The 16,748-nt window shown below is 46.2% G+C and overlaps 1 protein-coding gene across 11 annotated transcripts in view; it reads right to left on the reverse strand.

Moving 5' to 3' along the window:
• Positions 1 to 159: 159 nt before the first annotated feature.
• The window catches only part of depdc5 (DEP domain containing 5, GATOR1 subcomplex subunit), a 27,422-nt gene continuing 10,833 nt past the window's right edge, over positions 160 to 16,748 (reverse strand). For 4 of the 11 annotated variants that reach the window (XM_063462982.1, XM_063462978.1, XM_063462980.1 and 1 more), the window contains 19 exons: positions 16,341 to 16,400; positions 15,386 to 15,569; positions 14,355 to 14,515; positions 13,716 to 13,836; positions 12,882 to 13,049; positions 12,542 to 12,764; positions 11,963 to 12,099; positions 11,723 to 11,813; positions 11,463 to 11,525; positions 10,033 to 10,130; positions 9,722 to 9,802; positions 9,283 to 9,415; positions 5,575 to 5,674; positions 5,243 to 5,497; positions 2,330 to 2,499; positions 1,511 to 1,682; positions 1,374 to 1,434; positions 627 to 709; positions 160 to 553 (listed from right to left, as the gene is read on the reverse strand). In XM_063462982.1, the coding sequence (XP_063319052.1) occupies positions 255 to 553; positions 627 to 709; positions 1,374 to 1,434; positions 1,511 to 1,682; positions 2,330 to 2,499; positions 5,243 to 5,497; positions 5,575 to 5,674; positions 9,283 to 9,415; positions 9,722 to 9,802; positions 10,033 to 10,130; positions 11,463 to 11,525; positions 11,723 to 11,813; positions 11,963 to 12,099; positions 12,542 to 12,764; positions 12,882 to 13,049; positions 13,716 to 13,836; positions 14,355 to 14,515; positions 15,386 to 15,569; positions 16,341 to 16,400 (2,660 nt within the window). In that variant the 3' untranslated portion in view covers positions 160 to 254. Of the gene's footprint in view, positions 554 to 626; positions 710 to 1,373; positions 1,435 to 1,510; positions 1,683 to 2,329; positions 2,500 to 5,118; positions 5,498 to 5,574; positions 5,675 to 9,282; positions 9,416 to 9,721; positions 9,803 to 10,032; positions 10,131 to 11,462; positions 11,526 to 11,722; positions 11,814 to 11,962; positions 12,100 to 12,541; positions 12,765 to 12,881; positions 13,050 to 13,715; positions 13,837 to 14,354; positions 14,516 to 15,385; positions 15,570 to 16,340; positions 16,401 to 16,748 lie in introns of those variants that run through there. The other 7 variants (XM_063462981.1, XM_063462986.1, XM_063462983.1 and 4 more) reach the window with 6 other exon arrangements.

Raw genomic sequence — 16,748 nt, forward strand, 5'->3', positions numbered from 1 at the left:
CCACAATAAAGGAATGAATCACGTCCACAAACGAAATGTGAAAGACGGAGGTAAAAGTGTGAAAATGGGGAAAACTAAACGATTAAATGTAAAAACAAACAAACAAAAAGGTTAATGTGAAATGAAATCTGTGAGAACAATAAACAACACGAAGCTTTTTACACCTGCTTTGAATTGTGTAGTTTTATTGCTGTTGTGTGAGGCTGCAGAGCTACAGCAGTAATGAGCAGCTCTCAGCAGACACAGCGCTGCTGTCAGGGAGCGCTGGCGTTCATCTTCTCCTGGCAGCTGTCCCAGAAGCTCTGAAGTCTGTTGTCTTTGTTGCTGCAGAAGTCGGTGAAGTCTCTGAGCAGCCGGTCTGCCAGCCGCTCGTCGCCCAGCACTCCGGTTCTCCACGCTTTGGTCAGCATGGTGTTGTAGGCCCAGTAGTAGCCCACCCTCTCCTCTCCTCCGAACGGGCCCTGGCTGTTGGAGGTGGTGGAGTTTCTACGGCGGCGCTGCTGCCCGCTCGAATACTTCCTCTTAGCGTACGGCAGCTGCAGGAACACGGTGCCTGAAACACAAGGCGGTGAAACCGGTCAGCTTCCGACAAACAGAGCGTGTCTTTACGTTGTGACGTGACTAACCTGTGACGTGGATGTACTGAGGCTTGTTCTCAGACGGGAAATTAAAGGTGGAAGCAGAAAACTTGTCGTGCACAAAGCCAAACCTGGTAGAAAGAGTACAGTGTTCACATAAACGTCCTGTGAAGCATGATGGAGAAGTTTAAACTGAAAATCTTACACTCAAAGTGTGATTTCAGGAAAGAGTTGTAAATGTAGAATGACACGATGAGTGCTGGCTTCACGTTGGAGCACAAACCTCCCAGTAAAATAACACGAAGGAAGCGCCTCGTCTCTTTCTTCCACAGCTTCTGATCGTTTCATCACCTGTGTTTTCGCCATAGACTGTATCCAAAAGATGGAAGCAGCCCCATCACGTGTTCTTGTTTACTCACGTCTGTCCATTTAGCTTCATGGCTATCTGTTATTCTAGAGCCATAAGTAACCATGTTTAGAGTTAGCAGCTAAAGCTAATCGGCTTGTATCCAACGTCAATGTCAAGTTAGCAGCAGGGTTAACCAAAGTTTACAAGTGAGATTCAAACAAGATAAAGCCATAGATCGATAGAATAACAGGAAATAAAAGCAAAATTGAAATGGGCTGAAACAAACAGAACATTTATGAGGCAGAGATGAATCTAAAGCTGTGAATGTGAAGTGTTTCTAACAGATCACAGAAGCCTGCGTGGGAACCGTGTCATGAAACTAGAAGCAACAAAAGAGTAACGCAGCTCTGTGTAACTGACAGCACAGTGCAAACAGGGACTACAACCTGTAGAGGACGGCCTCCTGAAAGAGCTGCATCCTGTCCCAGTACGTCTCCGGTTCAAACCCTGTTTGATGACATGACACATGCTGTCACTGAGCCACGTGGACACACATGAAAGACTCGCTCAGAGAGGTGGGAACCTTCAAAAAGGTTGTCGCTGCCATTCTTCAGCAGGCAGTGGATGTTCAGAGGAATGAAGAGCTGCGCTCTCAGCGGGTCTCCGTACAGGCAGGACGTCAGAGCGAAGGGAACTTCCAGCACCGGGACCAACAGGAAACCACAGGACGCCGCTTTCCTGTGCCAGCCTTGGACCTGATGGACAGGGACCGTTAAAACCTGTGAATCAGATACTTCCTCTGGGTTCATATAAAGATTACGGCTGCCTGACGGCTCTTAAAATGATGACTTTATTTTTCACACTCTCAAAGCACAGCAGTAAATCTGTCACATCACTGCAGTTCATGTACTGTGCTCCAGTGCAGCGGGTGTGTTTGTAGCTGTTCTCTGTGGAGCTCAAACTACAACCTACAGCTGGCAGCTGTTCTGATGGAGGTCGGCCCACAGAGAGGCTGTCCTGGTCCACAGCCGAGTGCGTCACTGTGTTCACAGCCACACAAACGAGTCACTTTACCCGTTTGAAGCAAACTCGGCCTGGTTTCCCCCTCGGTGTGGTTCATCACATAATGCACACAAAGTGACACTCTGTCTCTGGTCCTGACTCCCACAGCCAAAACATAAACATGTGTCTGTGCTCTCACGCAGCATTCAAACTATTCTGCATGATGGATACAACAACAGGACATATAGATACTGTATGTATACTCTCCCTCTGTGCACACGATGCATTAACCAGAGCTGTGCTACACAGTTTGTACTGCAGGAATGTTCTCCTGGACGTTAGAAGGATGGACACACTGGCTTTGACTGCAGTGCTGGTTTGAACCAGGACACGTGCTTACCATTTCAAAGAGCACTGCAGCAGTGACAGCCATCCAGTGCAGCTTGATCTCAAAGGCAGCGTTGAGGGAGAAGTTGCCGTGGTAATAACAGCTGCACCACTCAGTTCGGTCACTGCGGTTATTGACGTCCACGTCTAGAGTGACCGTCTTCTGCTCTGGAACTGTAGCAGCTACAGAACACGTGGACAAGGGTGGGAAAACAGGAAGACGGGAGACAAAGCAGCAAAGAAAAGGAGAGGCTGAGGGCGTGATGAAGAGCACAGCTGCTGACGGCTTCATGGAAGATCCTCAAAGGTTGGATCTACATTGACTGACACTCAGGGATTTAGAAGAAACACTGTCTTTGTTTTCTATATTCACACTAGCTTTGAATAAGTATTCACAGTGGCGGTCCTAGCCTGTTTGGCACCCTGGGCGAACACTCCCTCTGGTAATCCACATAATTTCCTTAGGGATTAAGAAAGTATTCTGATTCTTAATGTTTTAGGATACATGACCTGCCATTATCCAATGACACATCTGCTTACCTGTATCTTTTGCTCGTTTCTCCTTGTAGGAGCCATAATTAAATGTATTGAATTTTAATGATCACTGGGTTTTCATTTGTTTGGTTGCTATGGTGATGTGTAACGGGAGTCACGTGGGTGCTAGCGGTGACATTAAGAGGCCGTTGTCAGTCTGTCTTTCACTGGTTTGATTTTGACAGAGAGGAGGGCTGGGTAGCCGTAGTTTTTGTTGACCGCAGCACAACGAGTTTCCCCTTGTTGCATTAGAGCTGTGATGTTTTAAGAGTTTGAATCGCGAGCCGATCACATTGCTCTGTAAACTTTTCAAGCACTTTAATAAACAAGCAAGCAATTCCACCTCTCGCATTATTGCGTACAGTTGACAGCGCGTCAGGCAAATAGGCTCAGTCCCCGGCCTCTAGCGACTGTGGAAGTCGCTACACTCCTCCTCTTCTTTTCTCTTTTTTTAAACTTTAAAAACGGGTTGTGTGTGAGACTTTAAATCAACAAAGTTTAAAATATACATTTTAAATTGTTATTGATCCCTTTACCCCTGGTCCTAAAGTGTATATTTATTTTCTTACTCTTCTTATATTTATTGTTTGTTTACTTGCACTGCTGTAACTGGAGCCTCGTCGTCTCGTCTCTCTATATACTGGACTGTATGTAGCGGAGATGACAATAAAGTTTACTTTGACTTCAGCAGCGCGCAGGCGCACCGAGGGCTCTCGCGCTCACTTTTCGCGTATAGAATTTCGAAAAAACATCGGTGCAAATTATAAGTCTGTATCATAATGTCTGCTGTTTTCGTGTTTGTTGGTTTGTTTTTATTTTGTTTTATTTTGGGTTATTAGACGCTGCTCCAGCCAGCCAGAGAATCCCCCGCCGCCCCGCCCTCTCCTCCCTGTGCTGCAAGCAGCAGGCGCACCTCGCAAACGGAGGGCGCCCTTACTCCCAGCAAATGGGCGATAGAAAACCGATCGGTGCCTATGCCATTCCCAATATGCGCTGGCAGCATGAGTACGAGCATTTTTTTTTTCCGATGCCCGTGATGCCGCCCCCCACCACGATGCCGCCCCGGGCAACCGCCCGTGTCGCCCGTATCTAAAACCGCTACTGAGTATTCATATACAGTCCGGTGAGCCAGCGCTAATTACCAACTAATGTATTGATATATTATTTTTCTTTATTAATTCTGAATAATTATATGTAAGACTGAACCTCCAGATGTGGACTGTTTAGTGCACACGGCTGCACAGATACAGGAACCAGAACATCTGAGGCTGTGACTGCAAACTGGCACCTGTCATTAAACATCAAGCCTTTGTTTTCTACTTCAGACCAGCTTTATCACTGTGCTAACACCATCATTCATGTTTCCAGGTACGAGTGCATTATTCCAGCTCCTGGATGCAAAATTTAAGCCAGTCCAGCTGCAAAACAGCAATGTTTTAACAAATGATGCATTTAATGGCTGCAGGAAGCAAGAAACAAGCATGAGTGCAGGCAGCAGAGGGACAGGGGAGGACAATGCACACCACAGCACTAGTAAACCACAGCCACTGACACCACAGCGTGCACTGAGACACCACACCACCAGTACAACTAATGCTGCTTATGCACTAACCACACAGCATGCACTGAGGGGGCTATTTGATCACATGAATACTATTATAACTACAGGTACTGTGCATGCACTGGAGAACACACCACCAGCTGTCCCATGCAGATCTGCAGGCCACTGTGAGGCCAGCTGAGCCCTGCATCTCTGTGTCAGTGAGGGTGCAGGGTGAGGACGATGTCAGGGACAAATATGAATGATGGTAAATGAGGTTTGTGTCTGTGGGTTTTATATGTTGGCTCATTGCTTTCAGTTTGGGGTGCTCCAAATCAACAGCATCATATGATACTCTGTTAATCTACTAAAACTTTCAATACATGCAAAGAAGAAACTGTGTTACAGAAGCACACTGTGTACCAGGGCCACTGATTTCATACAGTCACCTGCACACATCGATTCGTTGTTGTGCTACAGTTGTCTATGTTGTGTGAGGACTGCTGCTACAAAAACTGAAGGAACAAAGAAAATGTGTACAAACTGAAAACAATGTGTGTTGATGCATCCAAGGCCAAAAGCTTGAGGGTGCAGAGTTGAGCAGATGTTGGCCCGTGATACTCTACAGCCATAACCAAATTCTAAAGAACTATCAGAGTCACTCAGGATTTGCCCTTTGGCTTCTGAAGCACTGGACCAACATCCCTAAATAAATGCAGCCTGTTCACCTTCGGTGACACTTGGATGCTGGGCTCAGCCGGCCCCCTGAGGCAGGCTGGAGTATGATCTGCATCAGACCGCATTAGACAGGAGGGCACGGCTCCTCTGCGGTGTGGGTCGGGCTGGGTGTACCTAGCAGTGCAGCGGCCTGGCTGCGTCCTCCAAAGCTGCGGCTGAAGGAGCTGTGCCTACTTGCGTAGGAAGCTGGCCGGCTGGGCAGCCAGGGCAGGAGGAAGGCCGGGAGGTCGCAGGGGCGCCGCTCCTCCAGCACGAAGGCCACCTCGAACCACTTTCTTTGGAACAGGGAAAAATCCTCTAGTGCTGCAGTGGACCAGCCCCCGCCTGCAGCGGTGGAGAGCGGGGCGGTGGCGCCTACAGGGGAAACGGCTGTATGAGAATAACCACATGTTTAAAATGTATTCACAAAGTTAAAACGATGTTTGTCCGTGTGCCTGTCCACTCACCGTCCTTCTCTCCCACTATCCTGTAGAAGTAGAAGCCGTAGACAAAGGTGCGCATGGCTTCTCCTGAGGCGTGGGTCACCAAACCTTCATCCAACATTTTCTACATAAAAGTCAGTTGCTGAGTAGACGCCACACAACATACATTCATAGATAACATGGAAAGAGGAGAGTGGGTGTGGCTGCAAGCTTGACCCTCATAATGTCCTCCAGATTTCCACACACCTGTGGTCCTCAGGGGGCAAAAAATCACTCAGTATAAATTGTCAATCAATTCAGTGTTACACCTTAGTTTAACTTAAGACCAACACATCACCACAAAATTTACCTTTCATTTTGCATTTTAGGGCCACCAGACCTTGTTTACATAAAGTATCGTCTGTTTTTGAGCAAAAATAAAACGAGACAATAAAATATTTAAATGTTCAGATAATTTTGACTATCTGACGAACTACAGAGTGCTGTATGTTGAACTTTAGTGAGAAAGTTTTTTTGAAGCATTTATAAATTTTAAATGGCAGCACATAATCACACCTGTGGTCCTCAGGGGTCAAAAATGACCACGTCTGGTTTGATTGATAATTAATATGAAGTGGATTTTCCCCCCACTTTTAATTTAAACTTAATTCAAACATTTTGACACCATTTCTTTTTTCCATTTCAAATGTAAGTCTGATAAAACCTCATTTATACAAAATGTTTCTTTGTTTTCAGGTAAATAATAAATCAAATCATCAGTTATTGTGATTATCGTTTCACAACCAGAGTCGGTTGCTTTAACAGATGATCACAGACGGGTTTATGTCAAAGTTAATTTAGAAAGCTGTTTTTAAACTACTTCAAGTTTTTTACTGACAGCAAATAATCACATCTGTTGTCCTCTGGGCTCAAAAATGACCCTGTTTGCTTTGACTGTTTATAAAGCAATAAGTATAAAATATCATCCATCTCTGTGTTTCAAGGTTTTATTCATCTTTATTCCAACTCATTACCTGACATGTTTCTATATTTTGGCATGGTAGGACACCAGGGCATGGGTCTGAGTGAAGGCAAACTTTCATGTCCATATTTGACACAAGTGCAGGAGGAAGCTCAGGTTTATTCCTCTGTACTGGTCCCATCATGGACAGCTTTCTTTCTGCAGTTGCAGGTCAAGGGTCATATTCAGTAAACAAGTTGTTACAGGTGATTGTTTCCTTTTGGAAACCTGCAATGTTAGGGACAACTCGCGTGTCCTGACTGCAGGCCAGACGGTTTGCCATCGTACACTAGCATGTTCCATGTACAGCTGGACCTGCATCACATACTGCCCATGTTTTTATCTCATAGTTCCCGGTTTACCTGGGATGTTCTGTTGGAATAGACAGAGTCCTCTGAAGGGAACTTGGTGCTCATACAGTCACATCAGTACCAGGATCTCACATCACAGCAGGAGAAACACACACTTGTTCCATACACCTCATGGGAGCACGTTTGTGTCATGAACGATGATCATCTATTGTGTCTCTATCAAGAGATTATATCACTTTTGGGATTCTGTGATTAATCTTGTGTCTGCATGAAAACTTCTCTACCAGACTCAGGATGTCATAAACTGGCCGTAGCGACTCTACTGGATGCACGGCAGTAAGAATCAACACACCCACACACACTAGCTTGCAAAAGTATTCGGCCCCCTTGAACTTTTCCACATTTTGTCACATTACAGCCACAAACATGAATCAATTTTATTGGAATTCCACGTGAAAGACCAACACAAAGTGGTGCACACGTGAGAAGTGGAACGAAAATGAGACATGATTCCAAACATTTTTTACAAATAAATAACTGCAAAGTGGGGTGTGCGTAATTATTCAGCCCCCTGAGTCAATACTTTGTAGAACCACCTTTTGCTGCAGTTACAGCTGCCAGTCTTTTAGGCTATGTCTCTACCAGCTTTGCACATCTACAGACTGAAATCTTTGCCCATTCTTCTTTGCAAAACAGCTCCAGCTCAGTCAGATTAGATGGACAGCGTTTGTGAACAGCAGTTTTCAAATTCCACATGAATTTTCAGATTCACGTGGAATTCCAATAACACTGATTCATGTTTGTGGCTGTAATGTGACAAAATGTGGGAAAGTTCAAGGGGGCCGAATACTTTTGCAAGCCACTGTATGACTACAGCTGCATTCGATCCATTTTTCTTCCTCTCTCGTTTTCCCTCCTTGTTTGTCATTGAGTTGGCTGTAGAGCAGGTCATCTGCTAATTGGATGGTTGTTGGTTCAATCTCTGTGTGCTCTAGTCTGGAGTTCTTACCAAGGTGTCCTTGGGCAAGTTACTGAACCCCAACTTGGTCTCTGATGCATCCATTGGCATGTGAACGTTAAAAAGCAGAATACAAGCAGAATACACTGTGTGTAATGCTTTCAGTACTCGAGTAGAAAAGTAACTGAAGGAGTATGGGACCTGGCATATGTGCTTGGACTGTGATAGAATATCTTTCTCTGTGACGCATGAGAGAGTCATGCATCGTCTGTCACTGGGAAGGATAGAAGACCAGATCAATGTTTCCTCACATTACTGCAAATATTCCTCTGTCTCAGCTGACTCCTCTTTCCTGCTTGATTCTTTGTCTTCATCATAATTGAAATGGAAGACGTGTAGTCCTCTGACACATCTTCTATTTCAGTTTCACATTCTGAAAACTCAAGAAACTTCCAGAAGCCCAGTCACTTTCTTTCCAAACTCCTCAGACTACCATGTCCTGGATGCCTGAGAACCTACTTGAACATAGTTCAGATTCTTCATCACTTTCCTTCACTTCATAGCCTTCTTCCACTTCTGCAGGTGGGTGATGAGCTTTTTCAGAGAAAGGGTAGCATGTGCTCTAAATATTGACAATATTTTCTGTATCTTCTAACCCTGGATCTTCCTGAACATTGATTCTCCCTCCTCATTATACTAGAGGACAATATGTGCTTTGTCCTACTGGTCATTGCTTTGCACAACATGGTAAAATTTTTTTACTTTTTCATACTTTCTGTGTACGTATTACTGTAGGGTCTACCTTACAATATGAAGCACCTTGAGGCGACTGTTGTTGTGATTTGGCGCTGTATAAAAACAAATTGTGTTCTTGTTGTTGTTGTTGTCATTGTTGTTGTCATTGCTTGACCCCACACATCAGTGATCCAAGATCAAAGATGTTTGAAAGCAGTATGCTGTGACAATGTGGCCATTTGCAACACTTTGGGGTCGTTTTTGACCCCTGAGGACCACAGGTGTTATAAAATCCAATAAAAACCCCATAAATAAATCAAATTACTTAAAACTTATTCCAATCATGTATAGCATAGTACTGAATAACTCCTGTTATTTTCAGACCATTTGATGAATAAAAAAAAAACACATTTTTGATGGCAAAAGATTTCTTTTGGACAACAAGGGTTCAAGCAGCAGCTTAGGTCTCGTGGCTCGTCTTCACAGCCTGGCTGAGCTAACACGATGGGGGCTCAGCGCTGCCCCCAACACGGCGGGGCTTTCCTTCCTGATGCAGATCCTCGATCAACAAACAGCTTTGCTACATTGTATCTGACTATTGGAGCCACATACAGGCTGCAAACTAACAGCGTGGCCTACACTGCAGTTATGACTCACACTCTAATCAGCAGCAACAAACATCCTCCATCTCGTCACATTGAATCAAAGTTGGCACGTGGAAGTCCTACCTGCATGATATCCACAGCCATGCCCTGTGTGGCCACACCCTCCACGTTAGTGACCAGCCAATGAACCACTTCTGCGCTGATAAAGCAGTTGAGCGGCAGGCCCTTCTGCTCTGGGAGAAGCTGTACGCCCGTCCTGTAATACAACCACACAGACAAATCGCTGCAGAGAGCAGACGGTAACATACCGACTGAAACCACAGTGGCACTTTTCATTTGGAAGTTCAGATTGTTAGAAATGTTCTTCTTATCTCACCTGGAGATATCCAGGGACCACATGAACCCTGAAGTATGTTATACCTGTTTTATCTGAGCACGTTAGTTTTGGCCATTCCTGCTCGCTGTGGCCCACGGGGAGATATATGTGCTTATGTTTTTACTCGGTTATCGTACCGACTCATTGGTCCCAAACAAATCAGGAGACATTAAAAAGGAATCTTACGTGGGATGTTTGATCGCTTCCAGCATCTCCATGAGTGTGGAGGACGAGGACAGAGAGAGGACTCCTGCTGCAGACTGCCCACTGTGAACACATCAGTGAGTATTTATCAGCTCCGTGCACTCAAGTCACGATACAAAATAACGTGGGCGTTTCCTCTACACGAGCCACTAAAAGCAACGATCTCAGTTTAACCACAAATATTCTACAAACTGTTTTTCTGTCCACAAGTGTTGACTTTTAAAGTCACCTCATGAAAACTTGGATGAGCTTAATGTTTCAAAAGTATCCGAGTACATAAAAGAGCAAATCACCTGACGTCTGTGCTGCAGGCTGCAGCTTCTCCAGTAGGCTGCGCTGCCGCTCCGGGCTGAACTCCTCTGTCTGCAGCCTCGCTCGTTTCAGCCGCCAGCTACACAGTCGCACACGTGTCATGTCACAAAGGTTTCCCACATTACACACTGTTTGTCACTCTGGTGGTATCTGCACATGCAGACGGTTTCAGCCTCTGCCACACCGACACGAAGGACGCGTGTGGATCTGCACAGCAATGAGCCGTTTAACACAAAATCATCTGTTCCCATGACGGGACAAGACAGGATGTCATTCCCAGTGTGTTTCAGTGGCTGATGGAAAGCTACCTTTGTGTTCAGGTACTGAGAAAGCAGTAAACAAGCTCACAGGTCACAGTAGCACGCTGTGGTTGCAGGTATTGAGTCGATTTCCAACAACAACACTGTAGATAATAAAATGTTTAGAGCTCGTGTGGCCGACGTTGCCTCATCCTAAGCTGTGGCCTAAATGACAGTTTTCTGCTTTCCTAAGCTGGAAACAAGAGTTGAGATGAAAACTGAACTTTGATACAAGCTTGGCTAAAATGTAGTTTTGTTTTTTTAAATGTCAAATATTGTATAACAACACAAACCTTTTTTTGAACAGCCAATCGCTCAGCATGTTTGTGCTCTCGGCTCATGGTGTCCTAATATTAAATCATTTCAAGAACTTATCTGAACATTAACAAAAACATCAAACGAAAAAGTCGTTTGAACCTGTCTGGAGCGCAGAATGGACACACTTTATACAAACTGCTTGAAATGCATTGACAGAGACATTTCAGGGATTTTGGGTCATTCTGCGCTCCGGACGGGTTCATTGTGTTGAAAATTTGAATTGCGTTAACCGTGACGACGGATGAACACGTGTTAACACGTTAACGTTGACAGCCCTAATTTCTACATGTCAATATATGGGCCCCAAGTGGCCCCCGGGCCACGAGTTTGACACCCCTGCTCTATAGTTTGTATTTTGTCCTGGTCTCTCTGTGTTTATACAGTCATCATTAATGGACCAGCGTTAGGACAACACATGGACAGATGTGGTCAGGTATAACACAGACATGTGCACACTATCAAACATCTGCATGTACAGGCACCACATGTGAGGCCCGCCCTGATCATGCATGGAAACAGGACAGGCTGAGAAACTGAAGATGTTAGTGATGCTGGGACCGTGCAGAACCAACTCTGTGACAGAAAACCAGTAGAAACAATACTGCACTGGATTATTACTAATCTTATACTAGAGTCAATGCTTTAGCAATAAGCAGCTATAAAACATGCAAACAAACGTGATCCCAGTGCGAGGGTGTCTCAAACATGTGAACGAGCACTGCTGCAAAGCATTCTCAGGCAGCCACACACAGCAAACGACACACACATGCACACCCAGCAACCCCGATACTAACCTGAGAGTGACAGATGTAGGAGGAACGAGGGCTACGTATAAAATCCAAAATAAAGGCAGCGTCCTGTCAGCATACAGGAAGAACACAACCCAGGATCAAACACCCAAAGCAACAGGAACCAAACAGATTATGTCAGGAAGCACATGGAAGGAGAGAAAACAAGAGCTCCACACCAAAGCACCATAAACGCACACGTGTCTGCAAAAGCTCAGCGCTGAAGCAAAAGGACGTGTTCTGCCGGGCGCACACAGCATCCTCACCTTGCGGGGACTGTCTACATATGTGGGAGCTGCGGTCACACTTGCAGGGTCGCTGACGGCTGCTGAGGGCTTCGCCTGCTCCTCCAGTGTCCTGACACGAAGCACAACAACATTTATAAAGACCGACACGCTCCACCACATCAAACCACTAACAGAATAATTATATAGTCCAATCCTAAAGTTCTGTGAAGAACCATGAACATAATACAAGGTTCAGACATGTCCCAGGGGAGGACTCACTTCTGGTTCTGCTCCATCTCCAGCAGGGCTGATAAGGCTGACGTGCCTTTCTTGCCCTGCGGTGGCGCCACAGGCTCAGTGGGGTATGGAGAGAGCGGGCTGGTCACCTGGAGCCCTTTGAGGGGCGCACTCTTCTGCTGCATATTGCACAGATAAGAAAACGATGCGTCAGTGCCAACACACTGGACTCAGTCAGGAAGTCTTCAATAACTTCACAGTAAAAGCATTCACGTGTCCTTCTGGGCTCATTCTCACTTCTGATCCTCACACTGGGTTAAACACAGATCAGTGGTTTGTAATGAGCTCCACTTTGATGTGTTTGGATGTCACACATCGTGCAATAAAACAAACTAGAGCCCCACAGTCTGTAAGCTTTAAATATTTAGTGTGGCAGACCCACGGCAGACAGAAATACTCCACGGCAGTAATCATCAGGATAAAGTACTGTGATCGCTGTCGTTTCTGAGACTTGAGGTAAATCAGAGGAGTGTGAAATAGGAATCAGTGATTAGACGATGTACGCAGATGACAGAGGACCAACGACACGACTGCGGTGTGATGGCAGCCTGGAAACCTCACCCTGATGATCCTGTCAGAGCGGTGCCGGCGCCGAATACGGTTGAGACCCTCCAGGAAACGAATGAAGCCGTCCAACAGGACCCAGTCCCCGCTGTTACCCGCTCCAGCACCCGCTCCCTCCCCATAAACGTCCCAGTGTCCCTCCCCATCCGCCACCCGACGAGCCCCTCCGGCCGGAAGCAGGAGGAAGCGAGTTCTCCAGAACTTGAGCGAGTCAATCAAACTGGGGAGGCAGAGGAAGTGACTGACGTGTGCATATTACATACACAATATGAAGTTATGCAAATGCTTCTACAGTAAAAAGGACAGTAAAGTGTGCTGTCAGTGACAGCACTGCTACCTGAAGTCCTCCGAGCCACCAGAGCAGATGTACTGGTCCAGGTAGTTCCACTTGTATTCCTCCAGTCTCTCGTGTCCAAACTCTACCCAGCAGCAAACAAACTGAGCGTCAGAGTGCGGAGGACACAGGCTGTAGCTGTACTGGATCTGAGCCGACTCACACGGGTACCTGAAACACACGCAGCTGCTGTTGGTTCCCAGCGTCTCCTTTTGCTACACAGTGTTCATGCTAACATGGAGAAACACAACAGTTCACTTATGTCTCCACGCATCACATCAGCCAACGATTCTTTGTCTCTTTCATTTCATTCACAACTGCTCACTTCAGACACAGAGTCCTCGAGTCACAGCCACCAGTTAAACCAGTTCTGTTTTTCTACTTTTACTGATTTATTACTTTTGTTTTTCATCACGCGCGCTCTGTTTCAGACAGCTCCATCACCTCCATCACCTCCATCACCTCCATCGTACATAACAAATGTGATCACTGGCTTCAGCCAACAATTACATTCAGTTCATTTCAACCACTTAATCCGTTACTTTTACTAGTAATGGATTACTTTTCTACTTAGTAATTCCAAATACTGCTTTAAGCTATCAATCTACAAAAAAGTAAAGTTGGATTTTAGCCAAACAATTATTATTTTTATCTCATTACTTATTAATAAAAGCTGCTGCTGCTTCCGTCTGTTTCTGCACGTCAGTGTGTCACAGTTTGGTTCCTCAGAGGGGGGGCAGGTTAGCACCGGCAGGCCTACACAGGACTAAGAGCCCTGCTCTGACAGGACACGGCTGCTGGTTCTTGTGTTGGTGTATTTGGGTCGGGTGCACTCACTTTGGCAGGTAGCGAGTAACAGTTATGATCTTGTCTTTGAGGCAGACTTTGTGGAAGGTGCGGCCCATGCTGAGCCAGTAAACGGTCTCCTCCTCCTCTGTTCGACGCAGAGACACCAGGCCTGAAGACACGAGAAGAATCAGGTCACGTGTGGTGACAAACATCTGGTGTTTCTCTTTAAGAAGAGCCAGACACCACAGCTGGCACACTGACATCTGTTATACGATTATTATGACTGAAGGTGGAGTGTTGACAGATAACCAGCTGCAGCTGTAGCCCAAAGAGAAGACGCAGTTCATTTACAGACTGCCTCTGGACTGAACCTGTGACAACAGTTTTCTTCCTCATGTGCAACTGGAAAGAACAATATTCAACATCACTGCGTGCGCCCACCATCCAGTGATTCAAAACAGAACTCGTACTGTCACATACCTCGAGCCAGCCTTCTTCTAAGAACTGAAAAAAACAATACTTTTAAATTCAGTTTTCAACTGTAAACACTGTTAAACAAATACTCTGAAGAATACTACGAAGTACACGGTTGCAGCTGCTTTATTTGTTTCTGCTTATTCATCCTCTGTGTTTCTTCAAACTAATGATGATGATGATGATGTAATAGATTACAAAGAGTTCTTTCACCTCTGGAGTACAGGGGACTGCTGCCAAGGGGCGTGGCCACAACGGGCTGCTGTTTCCTGTTATTGGGCTGGACGATGATCTGGTAGCCCTGCATCAACCTCTGACAGATGAACTCCTCAAACACCTGAGATGCACTCATCACGGGAACGTCATCTTCACGCCTGACAGGAGAACAAAGACGGAGGTCGTATCTAGTTTCATAAATATGATTGTAGACCAGCAAGTTTTTCTTTAACCAGAAAAATGGTAAATGGCCTGTATTTGTATAGCGCTTTACTTAGTCCCTAAGGACCCCAAAGCGCTTCACACTACATTCACACACTGGTGATGGCAGCTACATTGTAGCCACAGCTGCCCTGGGGCGCACTGACAGAGGCGAGGAAGAAAAACTCAGGTAGCAGCGATAATCTCAGTCACACAGTTATTATTTTATACCAACTGTGGTTTAGACCCACGTCTGTGTGGACTGGACACTCATATTAGTGGTAAATGGACTGATTCTTAGATAGCGCTTTTCTACTCTACACATGCCACATTAATCCACTCACACCCATTCTCCCCAACAACTGACTCTAAACTCAGTGCTTTTCAAACAACATTCACGCTCCGATGGATGCGTCGGAGAGCAACTCGGGGTTAGTGTCTTGCCCACATGCAGACTGGAGGAGCCAGGGATCGAACCACAAACCTTCCGATCAGTAGGTGACCTGCTCTACCTCCTGAGCTACAGCCATCCCCACAGCTGGCTGAGTCGATAGCTAACATCAAGACTACCTGCTTTGTTCTTGCAAACATGGACAGGAAAAACACAGACAGCCTGTTAGGAGCGTGAGAACAGCAGGCCCAGACAAATTCCTCCTGCGCACTCTCCACAGAGCGTTTGCGTATTATCTCTACTTAAACATCCACCCTGTTAACTGTACACACTGTAAACCAGTGAAGCTGTTTCTGGCTCGTTCGGGTCATAACCTGAAACGTAAAAGAGAGCGGGACAAACCCAGCCTACAGCCTGCAGACGGGACGGAGCCTACCTGTCCAGGTCGCTGTGCGGCAGCAGATCGTAGCACCCCTCGGTGTAGTCGTTCTGCAGCGTCTGCCGGTCAGGGAAGTAGTCCGTGGTAAGCGGGAGGCACGCCGGTGTGGTCAGGGACTTCCAGTCCACTCCCACTGTGCAGCAGAAGCTGGGCACTGTGGGGGGTGCAGATAGCAGCAGGCCTTCACACGCGCACACACACACGCACGCACACAGAGCAAAAAAACAAATCCCCGCAGCACAGACAAATGCAGGTACCCAGAGTGGAGTGGTACAAATGTGGGGGCAAGGATCAGGGAGCATGGTGGGGTGAAGACAAGGATGGACAAGAAAGCATAGAGGAGGAGGTGCAAACGACAAAACAGAGTGGAAAAGAGGGGAAGAAAAAACAAGAGATGTGTTACTTTCAGTGGCCTGATCCTCCCGAGGGCCTGATGGTGTGCAGCAGTGATCACACATGCAGATTGTGGTCATGTGACGGTCAGGCTGTGATTGGCATCGCGCACAAGAAAGTGAAAAATGTGTTCTTAGCAAAGGCGTGAAGTTATCCCTTCATGCAAACAACACCCTGGATTCAAAAGCTCTGCACTGCCATGCAACAACAGCACAGACACACACGGCTGCAGAGAGCAAGTAGGTCGTGGTGTTTGAAGACGACAGGAGGGTGAATTAATTTCAGCTACGTCATCAGAAAGTATTGAGAGAAAGCTGGAAAACAGCAGGACAGGGAGAGAGGGTGACCCGGAGCCACGTGACCTGTGAGCGTCGGTTATATCTGCCAACCCCGGAGAGACGCCAAAGCCCTCGCAGGGAACTCAGGCTTTAGTGGCAGTTTGGTGATTTCAAATATCAGAACGCCATTATGATCCCAAAGTCTACCTGCAGTTTTCAAACAATTTGTGATACTCATCAACTGGTCCCATTTCATTTCTATAAAGTCAACTGGAACTTACTGGGATCGGCACCAGTGGCAGAGAAGTCTTGAAATGAGGAGCTGCGGTTGGTGAAAGTTCCTGTGCACAACAAAGACACAGCAGTGTTATCCTTACTGCCTGCACGTGAAAACACCAACACACACACAGCAGCATGAAGACGTGGCTGCACACATTCGTGCAGTCGCTCATTAAAAGAAACTCTACGGAAAAAATCATCCGAGTGAGATTCAAATGTAAACTACAAACACATACAGAGAGGAAAAGCTGTCAGCCACACCGAGCATCGATCTTTACTGTGACACGTGACTAAACCTCACCGCTCACATACACCTTTGATCCCAACACGTAACACGCCGACGCCGTGTGACACATCGCCCGTATGTTACGCTCTCAGAGGCACGAGAGCGGGTTGAATCTATAAATGTA

Source organism: Pelmatolapia mariae, linkage group LG18 (assembly GCF_036321145.2).
Source record: "Pelmatolapia mariae isolate MD_Pm_ZW linkage group LG18, Pm_UMD_F_2, whole genome shotgun sequence".
NCBI classification, from domain to species: Eukaryota; Metazoa; Chordata; class Actinopteri; order Cichliformes; family Cichlidae; genus Pelmatolapia; species Pelmatolapia mariae.